Genomic DNA, 13,905 nt, shown 5'->3' on the forward strand with positions numbered 1-13,905 from the left:
AATGCCCCTCTAGCAAGAATGTCCTTATCACAGATGGGTTCTTTTAAAAAAAAATATTCATGCAAAGTTTAATTTGCTGTTTTAGGTTGGAAGATCAGACTAAGAAGCTTCAGAAGGACATGAAGAAAAGTACAGATGCAGACCTTGGTAGGTAATGCCGGTAAGCTTAGTGAGAACAAAGACTGTGGGGGAGGGGGGGGTCTCTTGCATTGGGAAGCTGCAAACTTATCCACAGTGCCTTTTGAGAGAACTCTTAAAAGAGGTAGCTTTACTTAGTTACCTAGAGAATGAATGTAAGTGGATAGCAACTCCTTTTCATTGGTCTGTAAGGAAAAAATTATCCAGGAAGTCCTGGTTAATGCTTGGCTTAGCTTGGTTTGGCTGTGACTCTGCGATAGGCGTAGGAAGCAGTGAATAAGTTGCTCCATCTTAAACTGACCCAGCTGTTTGCTAAAAAAAAGTAGAGTTCGACATCTGGTATGCAGGTGTGTTCTTTAGCACATTGGTTCCATCATGCTGCATTACTAGCTTCTGTGGTAGGAACCCCATTCCACTGCATCACACAATATGGGGTTTAAACAAACACAGGAAAGACTAAGCAGTCTGAAGAAGGAAGAGGAAATTTAGTAATAACCACTTAGCAAAGTGTGGCTAGGATGTCTTTCAAAATGCCTCGGAGGGCTGCATATATTGTGCCACAGCTGATAGTTATAGGATCAAAATATGTGGCCCCTAATTCTTTTGGACCCCCCTCACATACTTATTTTTCTATCCACTCCCAAGCACTGGGGGGAAAGTGACCCTTGTGCAGAAAAGTTAGGTTTTATGAAACTTGGAACTGGAAACTTCCAAAGCCCACTTTTTCCTGGCAAAACAAGTGACAGCTTTTGTATTTGGCTAAATGTATATTTATCTGTAGTTTCCTGTCTCCTTTTTCTGAATGTGGATAGCAGAGCTTTGAACTCTTGAATCATGTGGCATTTCCTGGGGGCCGCTGGTAATATGAAAGGCAGGATAAAAATGTTAAAATCATTTGTTTAAAGAAAATTAGTCTTGCAGTTAAACTCCAACATGAGTGAATCATGAATAGTTTATATTATTTCCCAAGGACAGAAGTCAGGTTTGCATGGCACAGTTATGGACTTTTTCTCCTGTCTCTGACCAAGTTGGTGCTTAAACTGAAACAGCTCAACTTTTGATGCAGACACAGCTTCAAGTATATGGTTTCTGGACTAATAAAGCTAATAAGTTTTTTTTAAGTATATGGTGGCTATCAGAATTTTGCCAATTCTGCCTGATACCTGAAAGTTGGATGTGTTCAGCTAGAACATTGTGCACTTGTGCAGCTCAAAGCATGCAGACCCTATCTAGGCACTCATAGCTGAAAAGGATAGTGCGGATTGACTCTGCATGGATCCAACTTTGTATGTTTCTTTTTCAGTTGTGATGTCCAGTCTGCAGGCCAGGTTAATTGCGGTCCTCACCATACATGAACTGCACACACACAGAACTAATGACTGCATAGTAATTGTGAAGTAACTAGGAATTTGGTGTTTCTACTCTTGTACAAAGCGCACATGTGCCAGGTCTCAGAGAGAAACAATTCACAAGGCTTTAAAAAGTCCAATCACCAGGTCCTTGTTAAGATTCTTCTAGTAAGATTTTCCTTGTGGAGGATTCTTTTCCCCTCCCTTTGAGTGGGTGGTTTTATATGGAGCACTTGAAGCCCCAAAGGAGCCGTGGGAGGACTTTCTCCCCCCTTTAGCTTTATGGCATCATCACAGATCAGCTCAAGCCCTGTCCAGATATCAGGAAGCGATTTTGCATTTAGAGGCATGTCATTTTGAATAATGGAGTGAAGATAGAAGGGTAGTTTTGGGGGGGTTTGGGGCTTTTGTTTTGCCTGTTCCTTCTCCTAGTAAGTGGAAATTGGGACAAACCCAAACTTTGACCACATTCAGGTCCTCTGGAGGATCCTGGCACAGTGTAGCTAGAGAGAGCTGGCTTACGTTTGCATTTCCTAGATTCAGCAGAGGCCTGAGCAGGGTGTCAGCAGTGTTCTGGGTTTGTTTGTTTCCTGTGGTCTCCTATGCTTTCCATCGTATCCCCAGTGATGGATAGTGGGGTTGTGTACTCTGTCTGCACCAGTAATAGAACAAAATTTGAGTCCCATGACAAAGCTTTTTATGCAAAATATGACCTTTCATGTGCAGGCATATTTCCTCAGATACCTGGTAATGTTTGAATTGGTCAGCCATAGGTCAAAATGTCCAGTTTCTGTTACTTAGCAACTCTGGTCCCCCCTACTAAATAGGTCTTGGGTGCACTGACTGCAGCAACACAGACAGCTACTTCAGTAGCTTTGTACAGGAGTGAAACTTCAGGAGCTTTCAGTTGGTCATAAGAACATAAGAGACACCATGTTGGATCAGGCCAATGGCCCATCCAATCCAACACTCTGTGTCACACAGTGGCCAAAAAAGTTATGCACACACACACACACACACACACATACACACTGTGGCTAATAGCCACTGATGGACCTCTGCTCCATATTTTTATCTAACCCCCTTTTGAAGCTGTCTATGCTTGTAGCCGCCACCACCTCCTGTGGCAGTGAATTCCACATGTTAAGTACTTCCTTTTATCCGTTTTAACCTAACTGCTCAGCAATTTCATCGAATGCCCACGAGTTCATGTATTGTGAGAAAGGGAGAAAAGTACTTCTTTCTCTGCTTTCTCCATTCCATGCATTATCTTGTAAACCTCTATCATGTCACCCCGCAGTTGACGTTTCTCCAAGTTAAAGAGCCCCAAGCGTTTTAACCTTTCTTCATAGGGAAAGTGTTCCAACCCTTTAATCATTCTAGTTGCCCTTTTCTGGACTTTTTCCAATGCTATAATATCCTTTTTGAGGTGCGGTGACCAGAATTGCACACAGTATTCGAAATGAGGCCACGCCATTGATTTATACAGGGGCATTATGATACTGGCTGATTTGTTTTCAATTCCCTTCCTAATAATTCCCAGCATGGCGTTGGCCTTTTTTATTGCAATCGCACACTGTCTTAGCATTTTCAGTGAGTTATCTACCACGACCCCAAGATCTCTCTCTTGGTCAGTCTCTGCCAGTTCACACCCCATCAACTTGTATTTGTAGCTGGGATTCTTGGCCCCAATGTGCATTACTTTGCACTTGGCCTCATTGAACCTCATCTACCATGTTGACACCCACTCACCCAGCCTCAACAGATCCCTTTGGAGTGCCTCACAATCCTCTCTGGTTCTCAACACCCTGAACAATTTAGTGTCATTTGCAAACCTGGCCACTTCACTTGATCTCACGAAATCAAGCAGTGGTTCCATGGAACATGTGAACTGCAGTGCTCTGTTCTCCTTTTTCGAGTTTAGTTTGGTGGCTCTTCATTTCTGATGGCTTCATTTTTTAAAGAAGAATCTGCAATATATAGTTTCAAGGTTTCTGAGTTCAGTTCTCAGAAATTTTCATTCCTCTACAGTATTAGGCATTGCTGTAAAGAAAAAGGGATCCAATAGTGTTCTTTATGCAAGTTGTGCATGTGTGGATCTTTTCCTTATGGCACAAAGCCAGTTTTATCTTCCCTTAAAAAACAGGGATTGCATGAGATAATTTTGGTTTGCTGAAAATTAGTTTCTCAATGCTTTTAGGTTATGTTAATTCTTTATCCAGTAGTAGGGAAATTATACTTTTTTGGCAGTCTCCAGTCAGCCGAAGTTAAAGCTGCCTTCCAGGCAAAACTCCAGTCAAGAATTGAGGACCCCAGTTCCCCCACAGACCCTTCTCCAGAAGCACTCTGGGAACACCTAAAAACTACCGTCCTGCAGATCTCTGAAGAAGTCCTCGGGTTCTCCACAAGGAAGAACAAGGACTGGTTTGATGAGAACAATCAAGAGATCCAAGATTTACTGGCGAAAAAGAGATCTGCCTACCAAGCACATCTTGCTCAGCCCTCCTGTCCTGGGAAAAAAGCAACCTTTCGCGCTGTATGTAGCAACCTCCAGTGCAAGCTTCGAGACATTCAGAACGAGTGGTGGACCAAGCTTGCTGAGAGAACCCAGCTGTGTGCAGACACTGGTGATTTAAGAGGGTTCTACGAAGCCCTGAAGACAGTATATGGTCCATCATATCAGACTCAGAGTCCCTTGCGTAGTGCAGACGGCCAAGTGCTCCTCACAGACAAGGCATCCATATTGAACCGGTGGTCGGAGTATTTTCAGGTTCTCTTCAGTGCCAACCGCGTAGTTCAAGATTCAGCAATTCACCTCACCCCACTTCAACCAGTGAAAACAGAGTTGGATGAGATCCCCACTTTAGAAGAGACTGTTAAAGCCATCAAGCAACTGAAAAGTGGCAAGGCAGCAGGAGTTGATGGAATTCCACCAGAGATCTGGAAGCATGGGGGCACAGTACTACATAGCTCACTTCACAAAGTACTTGTCACCTGCTGGGAACAAGGCAAATTACCACGGGACTTTCGCGATGCAATCATCATCACCCTATACAAGAACAAAGGGGAAAAGTCAGACTGCTCCAACTACCGGGGGATAACCCTGCTCTCCATCGCAGGCAAAATCCTTGCCAGAATACTCCTGAACAGACTGGTGCCCACCATTGCAGAAGAACTCCTCCCAGAGAGCCAGTGCGGCTTCAGAGCTAACAGGAGCACCACCGACATGGTATTTGTTCTCAGGCAGCTCCAAGAGAAATGCAGGGAACAGAACAAGGCTCTGTATGTGACTTTTGTCGACCTTACCAAAGCTTTCGATACCGTTAGCAGGAAAGGCCTGTGGCAAATCTTGGAACGTTTAGGATGTCCCCCAAGGTTCCTCAGCATGATCATCCAGCTACACGAAGACCAGCGAGGCCAAGTCAGACACTGCAACGACCTCTCGGAGACCTTCCCAATAGGCACAGGTGTAAAGCAAGGCTGCGTTCTCGCGCCAACTCTCTTTACGATCTTCTTTAGCATGATGCTTCAAAGAGCCGCAGTAGATCTAGATGATGACGATGGTGTCTACATCCGCTATCGCACCGATGGCAGCCTGTTCAACCTGAGGCGACTAAAAGCCCACTCCAAGACAATGGAAAAACTCATCCGAGAGCTACTGTTTGCTGATGATGCTGCACTCGTCTCCCACTCGGTAGCAGCTCTGCAGCATATGACGTCCTGCTTTGCAGAGGCTGCCAAGCTATTCGGCCTAGAAGTTAGTCTGAAGAAGACAGAAGTTCTCCACCAGCCTGCACCCCAGGAAGATTATCACCCTCCCTGCATCACTGTGGGTGAATCAGTTCTGAAGACAGCCCAGCAGTTCAGCTACCTGGGGTGCATCATCTCCTCAGATGCTAAGATCGACAAGGAGATTGACAACAGGCTGGCAAAGGCAAACCGTGCCTTTGGCCGACTGCACAAAAGAGTGTGGAGCAACAAGCATCTGAAAAAAGGCACAAAGATCAATGTTTACAAAGCGGTTGTGATGACAACCCTCATCTATGGCTCCGAATCGTGGGTTTTATACCGTCATCACCTGCGACTCCTCGAGCGCTTTCATCAGCGCTGCCTTCGCACCATCCTCAACATCCACTGGAGTGACTTTGTGACCAACACTGAAGTTCTCAAGCGGGCGGAGGTTACCAGCATCGAGGCACTACTGTTGAAGACGCAGCTGCGCTGGGCAGGGCATATTTCTAGGATGGAAAACCACCGCCTTCCCAAGATTGCCTTGTATGGCGAACTCTCCACCGGCCATCGAAATAGAGGGGCACCAAAGAAGAGGTACAAGGACTCCTTGAAGAAATCCCTTGGCACCTGTCGCATCAACCATCACCAGTGGTCTGACCTAGCCTCAGATCGCAAAGCATGGAGGCACACCATCCACCAGGCTGTCTCTTCTTTTGAGAACTCACGCATAGCTGGTCTTGAGGACAAAAGGAGATTGAGGAAGAATCGCACTGCTACAGCACCAACCCTAAATCAGACTTTTCCCTGCAGCCACTGTGGCCGGACCTGCCTGTCCCGCATTGGTCTTGTCAGCCACCAGCGAGCCTGCAGCAGACGTGGACTATTGCACCCTTCTTAAATCTTCGTTCGCGAAGCCAAGCCGAGAGAGTAGGGAAATTATACTTTTTTGGTATTTTTATTGATATATTTAGAGACTCCGAAGGTTTTTCAAAAAGTTTTCACTTAGGGATGATGTTGATGCAGCGTGCGACACAGAAAACAGCCATTACAAATTTAGATGGTACTTCCTAGAAATGTAGTAGGTAAATTTAGAATGAAGGGCACAAACTGTTCTCTTCTCATGTGCAGACTGGGCTTGATAATTTGTGTGTGCTGTTATGAATTGACATCTTTGTCTCAAAGGGAATTTGGTAAAAATTTGATAATGTGGCAATTGATGGCTTCTCTCTTAGGGATAAGGTTCTTTGGACCATCGGGATATAGGGCCTGTCTAACACAAGTCGGTAGTAGACACTAGTTGGAGGGGGGGTTAGTGAAAACCAGCCATTTAACAAGCATGATATTTACCCATATGATTTTAATGAAGAGAGGCAAAGCATTTTTTGTGGAAGTGGCTAAAATTAGCTGAAGACAACATCAGTGGAGAGTGCAGCCACTGGGATTTGAATCCACGTTCAGGTAGACCAGCTCATTACTTATTTGCCCAGCTTTGGTTCTTTAGGTGGACCTTTTCCTGTCTAGAGAGAAAAGCCAGCCCCACCCCCCCCACTTCCAAGAACTTTTTTCAAATTTTCCAGTAGAAGCAATGGAAAGTGTTGGTTATTATGGTTGGGGGAACCTTCTATGAACTATTTTCTCTTTTGGGATGAGTGTAAAGCTCCTTAAAGCAACATTTGAATCAAATGTTGGACCTTTTAATTTAAGATAATCTACAACATTAAATAATAATAATTCCTGTGTATACCGCAGACATATACATTGTATTTTTTTAAAAAAAATGCTTATTGTTTCAAGGTAACAATATGCTATAATGTGCTTAATGATAATGCATTATTAAATAGTTAGGTATTTAAATGATATAAAATTTATCTGGAAATCCTAATATGCTGATAATCCTCCATATTATAACAAAGTAAGACCTTTAATGTTTACTACAGATTTTTTTTCTATTTTCATTTTCCCCCTACCTCTGGAATGGCAAAAATCATGGTTTCTGAGTTCAGCTCTCAGAAATTTTCATTCCTCTACAGTATTAGGCAGTACAATAAATTTACATATGCTAAGGTAGCATAGGGTATAACCATTTGCAACTCTCTATATGCTTGCAATTTTTCTTACAGAGAACTAAGACATAGACGTATTTTAATTCCATAAATATGCCAGATACTGCAGTTTTATATGCTAAATTATAAGTGATATATCTATGTTCGTTAAATCAATCAAATAAGTGTAGGTTTGATTGGAGAGCAAGTAGTGCATAGATATAGATATATATTTTCCCCAATGTTTCTGCCCCCTCTCCCCCTACCTTCAAAATTTTCTGAGATTTTACGTCTTAGTCTGGTACTTTCCCCATAGCTACCAGCACTTCAAAGGTGCGGTGTAGCCCTTGCAGATCTGTGTGAGATGATACCCTGGGCATCTTTTTTTGGATGCCAGTCATAGGGGCTTTTTTCCTGATGAACATGCATAGGATTGCAGCTTAAGCAGAAACCTTTGCTTTACTTGCATTATCTTGTCACTGCTGCCACAGGATAATTTTTGTAAAGCTACTGGAAAGCCTTAATAGTTCTGATTTTCACTGTGAGGAAGGTGTGGTAAGACTCAGCAGTGTTTAACAGCCTGTTGGGAAAAAAGCAAGCTCTGAGTGTCTAGCCATGCTGCGTCTGTTTTTAAGGAAAGTCTGACTTTTTCAGCATTATGAAATGTGCATTTAAACAGTATGGACTTGGTTACATATGAACTATTATCTCTGTGTTTACACAAATGCATTAATAGCTCTTCCTCTAAGCCATCCATTAATGTTCTTGGAAGGTTTTCCATTAAGTTTGAAGGCACAATGTACTGCCAGCTCTTTACATCCTAGCTTATTTTTGTAGGCACAGCCGAATGAATGTATTCCTGAAAAGTTAAACTGACACGCTTGACTCACCATCTAAGTCAGTTTATTGTATTTGATAGGCCTTGGAATGGTGCAGTTTGGGTTCCAGCAGCCCATGGCGCACCATGGTAGTTCATGGCAAGTTATGGGGAAGCTTTAATTCCCCGTTTTTCAAGCAGCATCCTAAAAACCTACCTGCCAGGTAATGGTGAGGATAAATGTGAGAATTAACTTAACTGTAGCAGATTCAAAGTTTGCCTCTGCCATGAATTCACTAGATGAATTTAGGCATATCTTTTTCCCCCCCTCTCAGCCTTAGGAACCCCCAACAGAGAGAGAGGGGTTACATTTTTGCCTGTCATAGTTGTGAATGAGGAAATGTTTGTGAAGTACTTTGAATACCTTAAAGTACCAGACATTATCATTATTGTCATTAATGTTACCCGCAAGTATCTGAAGCCTGGCTTTACAGACATGCTAGCAGAATGTTTTTTAATGTCTATCCAGTTCTGCCAAACTGTGTTGCCTTGCTAAGCTTTAGGCACAATATGCTGTCACAGGAGTGCTGTGTTCTTAAGTAACTGGCCAGAAACTTGTATGGGTGCAGACAAAACCATGAACTAATCAAAGGGGAAATTACATATGCGCTAGAAAGATGAATTTTTCAGCGATGGTTCACCACTAGTGTAAGTGTGGCATTAATTGTTCGATGTACATTTTTGAGCCCTGGGAAAAATTGCACAACTTCCAGTCCCTGATAGAATCCCTCTCTTTCTGGGCTTTGTCCCAATGGCAGCAATGTCGAAGTCGGCTGTGAAAATCTCTTGTGACTTACTGTCCAACCCACTCTGTGAGCAAGACCCTAAATTTCTGGAGATGGTGACGGCTTTAGATACCGCAATGAAGAGAATGGATTCTTTCAACCAAGAGAAGGTAAGATTTGTGCCCCTTCAGTCTTCTCTACCCTGGCTGTAAACTTTGCTTATGTCTTCTGAGGGAGGCCTGTTACTAGAACTTAACTGCCTTACACCAAAGGATGTACAAGTCTGAATGATTTTGATTGTACTGCAAACTGCAAATTCTGATGTTCGGGCATGGGTGCATCCTTCAGGATTTTTATACTCTTCACTTTTTTGGAGAGAGAAACTCTGAAGACTATTCAAGTTTTGAGTGAGCCTTGTTCTAGCAAGCATCTTACTGTTCTTTTTGAACCACAGTGTTCCTGTGGTTTTCTGTCTGAGGCCTTTTTTATCTTTCTGGAGGTTCTACATTGAGAGGTTGCAGTTCCTCTCTTGCCAAGCTGCTGAAAAGCTGCCAGCCAGTCCTGGACCATGAAATCACCACTTCTGGGATAAGCCCCAGATTGTTGGGCTTTTTACATTGAGTTTTCAGTGTCTGAAACAGTATCTCATGCAGTACTTAACAGCACTCGAAGTGGTGGTCCCAAACTAGAAGACATCCTAAGGAAAAATGCCCCCAAAGGACTAGACTTATAGAATGCCCTCATATTTAAAGCTGATTCTCTAAGCAAAGTCTCTCTGACTGGGGGAAGGAGGCACACTAAAAAAATAATAATAAGGGTATGTGGTGTATAAAGCTTCTCATTGACCATCTGTGTTCAGCTTCATTTAAATTCATGCACTTAGGTAAATTCACACAAATGTGAATAATACAGTACCATGATAAATCTGAGAATGTCTATGTACAGAGTGTGAGAGTTGTCAATACAGAGTGCCGGACCTTCCTGCTTTGGATGACTATAGGGCCTTGCCTGTGAGTTAATTAGGCAGGCAGTTCTTCAACATTTGTGGTGCAGAGCCATTGCCATAAAGGTTGGTGTCATGACCTGCACATCACACACTGTCCTTGTCCTCTGGGAGTTGGTGGGCCAAACTCAAGGGAGATATTTGATGCTTGCTCTAAGTTAGAACCTACTAACCGTAATGGAGTGGAGACGAGTGTTCTGCCCTGGGAGTTCAGCTTCTGCCTCTGAGCACTTAGCTGTAATTACTATTTGTATTGTGAAGTTGCATAAGACTACTTGAATTGTTCCAACAGCTTTTATTTTTTCTTCTTCTTACAACAGGTGAACCAGATCCAAAAGACAGTCATAGAGCCCTTGAAAAAGTAAGTAGTAACATTTTTACATGCATCAGCAGGTGTTTTTGCCATTCTTATGGAGGAAAATACAGGGGATGAACAATACATTCCCCCTCCCCAGGCACTCCTGTAATATCTACAAAGGTGTGTGCAGTTTTCAGCAACCAGCTTATGTTTAGGCTAAATTTGTAGCCTTTATTGCTACAAATAGAGGTTTGAGAATATAAAAGCAAAAACTTCAAAAACACTAGTAGCAAATAGTGAAAAGTCCATGTGGGTAATTAATTTCCCCATAAAATTATTCATTTTCTTGTAGAATTTATAAATTGCTTTTCTACTTTTAAAAAAGCCCCTAACGTGCACACAAATGAAGAGCTCCAAAATCAGTTTTAAAACTGTTGGGGGGGGGGGCGGGGCGGGGAAGAGGAATATCTTAATCTCCTGCTAAAACTAGGGCCCCCAACAATACTACCTCTCGGCTGTGGAGTCTTGTGAGCAAAAATTCTACTTTGTGAGCTACTGGCATTAAAGTTGCGAGCTACTGCATAAATTACTTTGTTCTGGGGCCATTTTTCCTGAGTAAAGACAAAAATGTGTGAACCAGAGGCTAAAAAACTGAGCTAGCTCACACTAACTCAGGTTAGAGGGAACATTATCCCCAAGTGTTTTGAGCCTGCAGGTACATTTGGAACTCTTAACAGCATGGTGAGCACACCTGTATAGTGGCTGCCACAAAATGGCAGCTGCAACTTACCTTCAATCATACAGTGATGATCATGCTGTGGTGGCAGCTGCTGTCAAAGCAGTGCTTTAAAAGATCTGCACAGCCAATCAGATCTTCCATGGTAAGTCAGAGGCCTTGTTGGGCAAAAGCCCAGTTTAATCCTACCCACTTTTTAAAAACACTTAATGGTAAGGATGGATATCAGTGGATATCATGGCGGGAACCCCTGCACTAGAAAATAGCAATATATTTTTCTCAGCATATCATTTTGTCATAACCCATGACTTGTATATTCTTTAAAAACACAAACACAGAGACAAGTCTGACAGCTTCAAAATAGAAATGTAATCAAATAAGCATTGGCTGAAATTGCATTCAGACATCATGCTGAACTGTAGTTTGCTTAAATGGTGGTTTACACTGCAAACTCTGCTTTATTTGCCAGATATAAATACCATCCAGGTTTTGGGCATAAGCCCTGATTTTCAATTTTTCCACAGCTTGCCTCTTCTCTGCCTCTCACCAGGGAAGGCAATTTTACCTATGCTTCTGTCTCTGGTCAGTGTTACTAGGAGGCAGTGTTACTCAAGAAACTGTGGTTTATAAATTCAGATGTTGCCACAAACCACTGTCATGTCTTTCCCAACTTTCGCGTTTTCCCAGGCTCAGAGCATTTTATATTTTTAATTTCTGCTATGACCCTTGTGCTTCAAATTGCATTGCCAAACCTTGCTATTCCCCCACCTTTCCATTTTAAACAAAATACTGAAAGATTTTTAAGCATGTTTGTTAAAACATTAAGTTAAAACATAATATCTTTAACTGTTTTTCTGTGTTCTTTTTAAAGTTTATATCTCTGCTAACCTCACATTGCTTTTTATGACACACATGGCCCGGCCCCACAAAGTCCCATTTGTGTCAGATCTGATCCTCCTGAGTTTGACACCCCTGATTTAAACTATTCCAATTTAACATTTAGTACATCCTGTTTTCTGTTTTAGGACTGCAACTGCAGATTTTGCCACCTCTCCTCCCCCACTTTAACTTTTTTGGGTTTTTTGCTGAATATCCAGCTGGATGAAGAGTTCTATAGAACTCAAAAGCTTGCACGCTGTTTGTGTTACACATAGCTCTGTGATATTGTGGTTGGTGCTAATAAAAGGTATGACATCCCTTTTATCCTTGGACCCTAGAAATGAGCTCTTTAAAAAGCTACTGACTGTTCTCTCTCCCACTAATATCTGTTAACCTGAATTGGGGCAGATTTGAAACCAAGACAAGATGTACATGTGTGCTTCTAAATTCCCAGTCTTAGCTCTAGGCATGAGTGAAATCCAGTGGCTAGCTGATCACCATATTTGGAATTGGTGAATTTTTTCTGCGGTGACATTGGTTAGGTGCCTTAGGAAGGTTCTTATCCCTCCGCCTTCACCATAGTGTCTGGTTTGGCTTAGTTGCCCTGAGTAATTTTGGAACTTACTGTTCTGCAAATGCCTTCTGCTGTGCACAGTGTTGTATAGCTTAGCCTGTGAGCCTCAGGTTTGAATCCCCACTCTGCCGTGGAAGCTTACTGGGTGGCCTAGGGCCAGTCACACATTCTCAGCTTAATCTGTCTCACAGGGTTATTGCTAGGATAAAATGGAGGGGAAAAGAGCAGTGTCAGTTGTTTAAAGACCCTGTTGGAGAGATCATTGATAAATAGTATACTGTGGAAGCATAAGTATAAAACTTAACATCCTAAGAGTATAAATTTTGATTTGATCTTTTTGAAAAAGCCACTTTCTATTTCATTGGTACTCTGCAGCTTGCGGAGAACTCACAGTTACAATCAACCAAAAGAGCTACAGTTGTTTCCAATGCTCACAGCTTTCCTGTTCTCCTGGCGACAGCTATTTTATGGTTGGATCCTATCAGGCAATAAAAAGCTCCACTAGACAAGGGTTTTGCCCACTTACCCTGCCCTGTGTTTCAGGAACCATATTGGGAAACAGTGCTCAGAAGATCCACAGGGTGGTTCTTGAGCCACTGAGAATCACACGGTTCTAGTTCTTATGATTGTGAATAAAGTGTGCTTGAAACTGTGCAAGCATGGGGATCTCTGAAGCCTTAACAGCTGCTGAGTGAAAGCTCCCCCCTACTCTTCTAAGCTTCAGTGCCCTACATAGGAAGTAGAAGTAGTATAGACAGTGCAAAACCTGTGCAAATATGTATAATTTACCAGTTGAAAAATTTTGATTTTCCTTAGGGCAGTATCTACTGCTGTGTGCCATACATTATATCCAGGACTGCATTGGTAGAGGGATGCTGCCTTTTAAGCCAAGGGTTGAACATATGGAGCAGGGGTCCATCAGTGGCTATTAGCCACAGCGTATTGATGAAACCCTCTGTCTGGGGCAGTGATGCTCTGTATTCTTGGTGCTTGGGGGGGCACAGTGGGAGGGCTTCTAGTTTCCTGGCCCCACTTATGGACGTCCTGGTGGCACCTGGGTTTTTGGCCACTGTGTGACACAGAGTGTTGGACTGGATGGGCCATTGGCCTGATCCAACATGGATTCTCTTATGTTCTTATGATTCAGCCTGATTAGTCCATTATAACTCTGTGATATTACAAATTTCTTCAAGTCGTAGCACTTCCCTTCCTCCAAGGAGAAGAAATGTAAAAATCTTGTTTTTAAAAGTGTCCCCAACCGTGTAGACATACTTTTACCCTTGTGAGTCTGTGAGCATCTTTTCTGTTTCTTAAATCTTGTTAGTGGAAGCCACAAACGAGCATCAGATTCCTTAAATGTTCAAGAAAAAAAATTCAGTTACTGCCGCCAAATGACTTTGGAAATTTTTAGATTTGCTTTCTTACTACAGGGAAAATAGCTCAAGAGAGAATAAAATGACTTTAATAAGACAGTGAGTGAGGCAAATTGCTCTAACAACTTTAGTTTACATCTGACATTCTTGTTGTGTCTAATCTCCAGTGCAAGTGGAAA

General features: G+C 42.6%; 1 protein-coding gene across 2 annotated transcripts in view; it reads left to right on the forward strand.

Moving 5' to 3' along the window:
- The window catches only part of BIN3 (bridging integrator 3), a 115,722-nt gene that overhangs the window by 55,719 nt on the left and 46,098 nt on the right, over positions 1 to 13,905 (forward strand). Inside the window, exons 4-6 of one of the 2 annotated variants that reach the window (XM_060251658.1) lie at positions 86 to 147; positions 8,897 to 9,033; positions 10,187 to 10,227. In XM_060251658.1, the coding sequence (XP_060107641.1) occupies positions 86 to 147; positions 8,897 to 9,033; positions 10,187 to 10,227 (240 nt within the window). The remainder of the gene's footprint in view (positions 1 to 85; positions 148 to 8,896; positions 9,034 to 10,186; positions 10,228 to 13,905) is intronic. The other variant, XM_060251659.1, reaches the window with a different exon arrangement.

Source organism: Heteronotia binoei, chromosome 12, assembly GCF_032191835.1.
Source record: "Heteronotia binoei isolate CCM8104 ecotype False Entrance Well chromosome 12, APGP_CSIRO_Hbin_v1, whole genome shotgun sequence".
Lineage (NCBI taxonomy): Eukaryota > Metazoa > Chordata > Lepidosauria > Squamata > Gekkonidae > Heteronotia > Heteronotia binoei.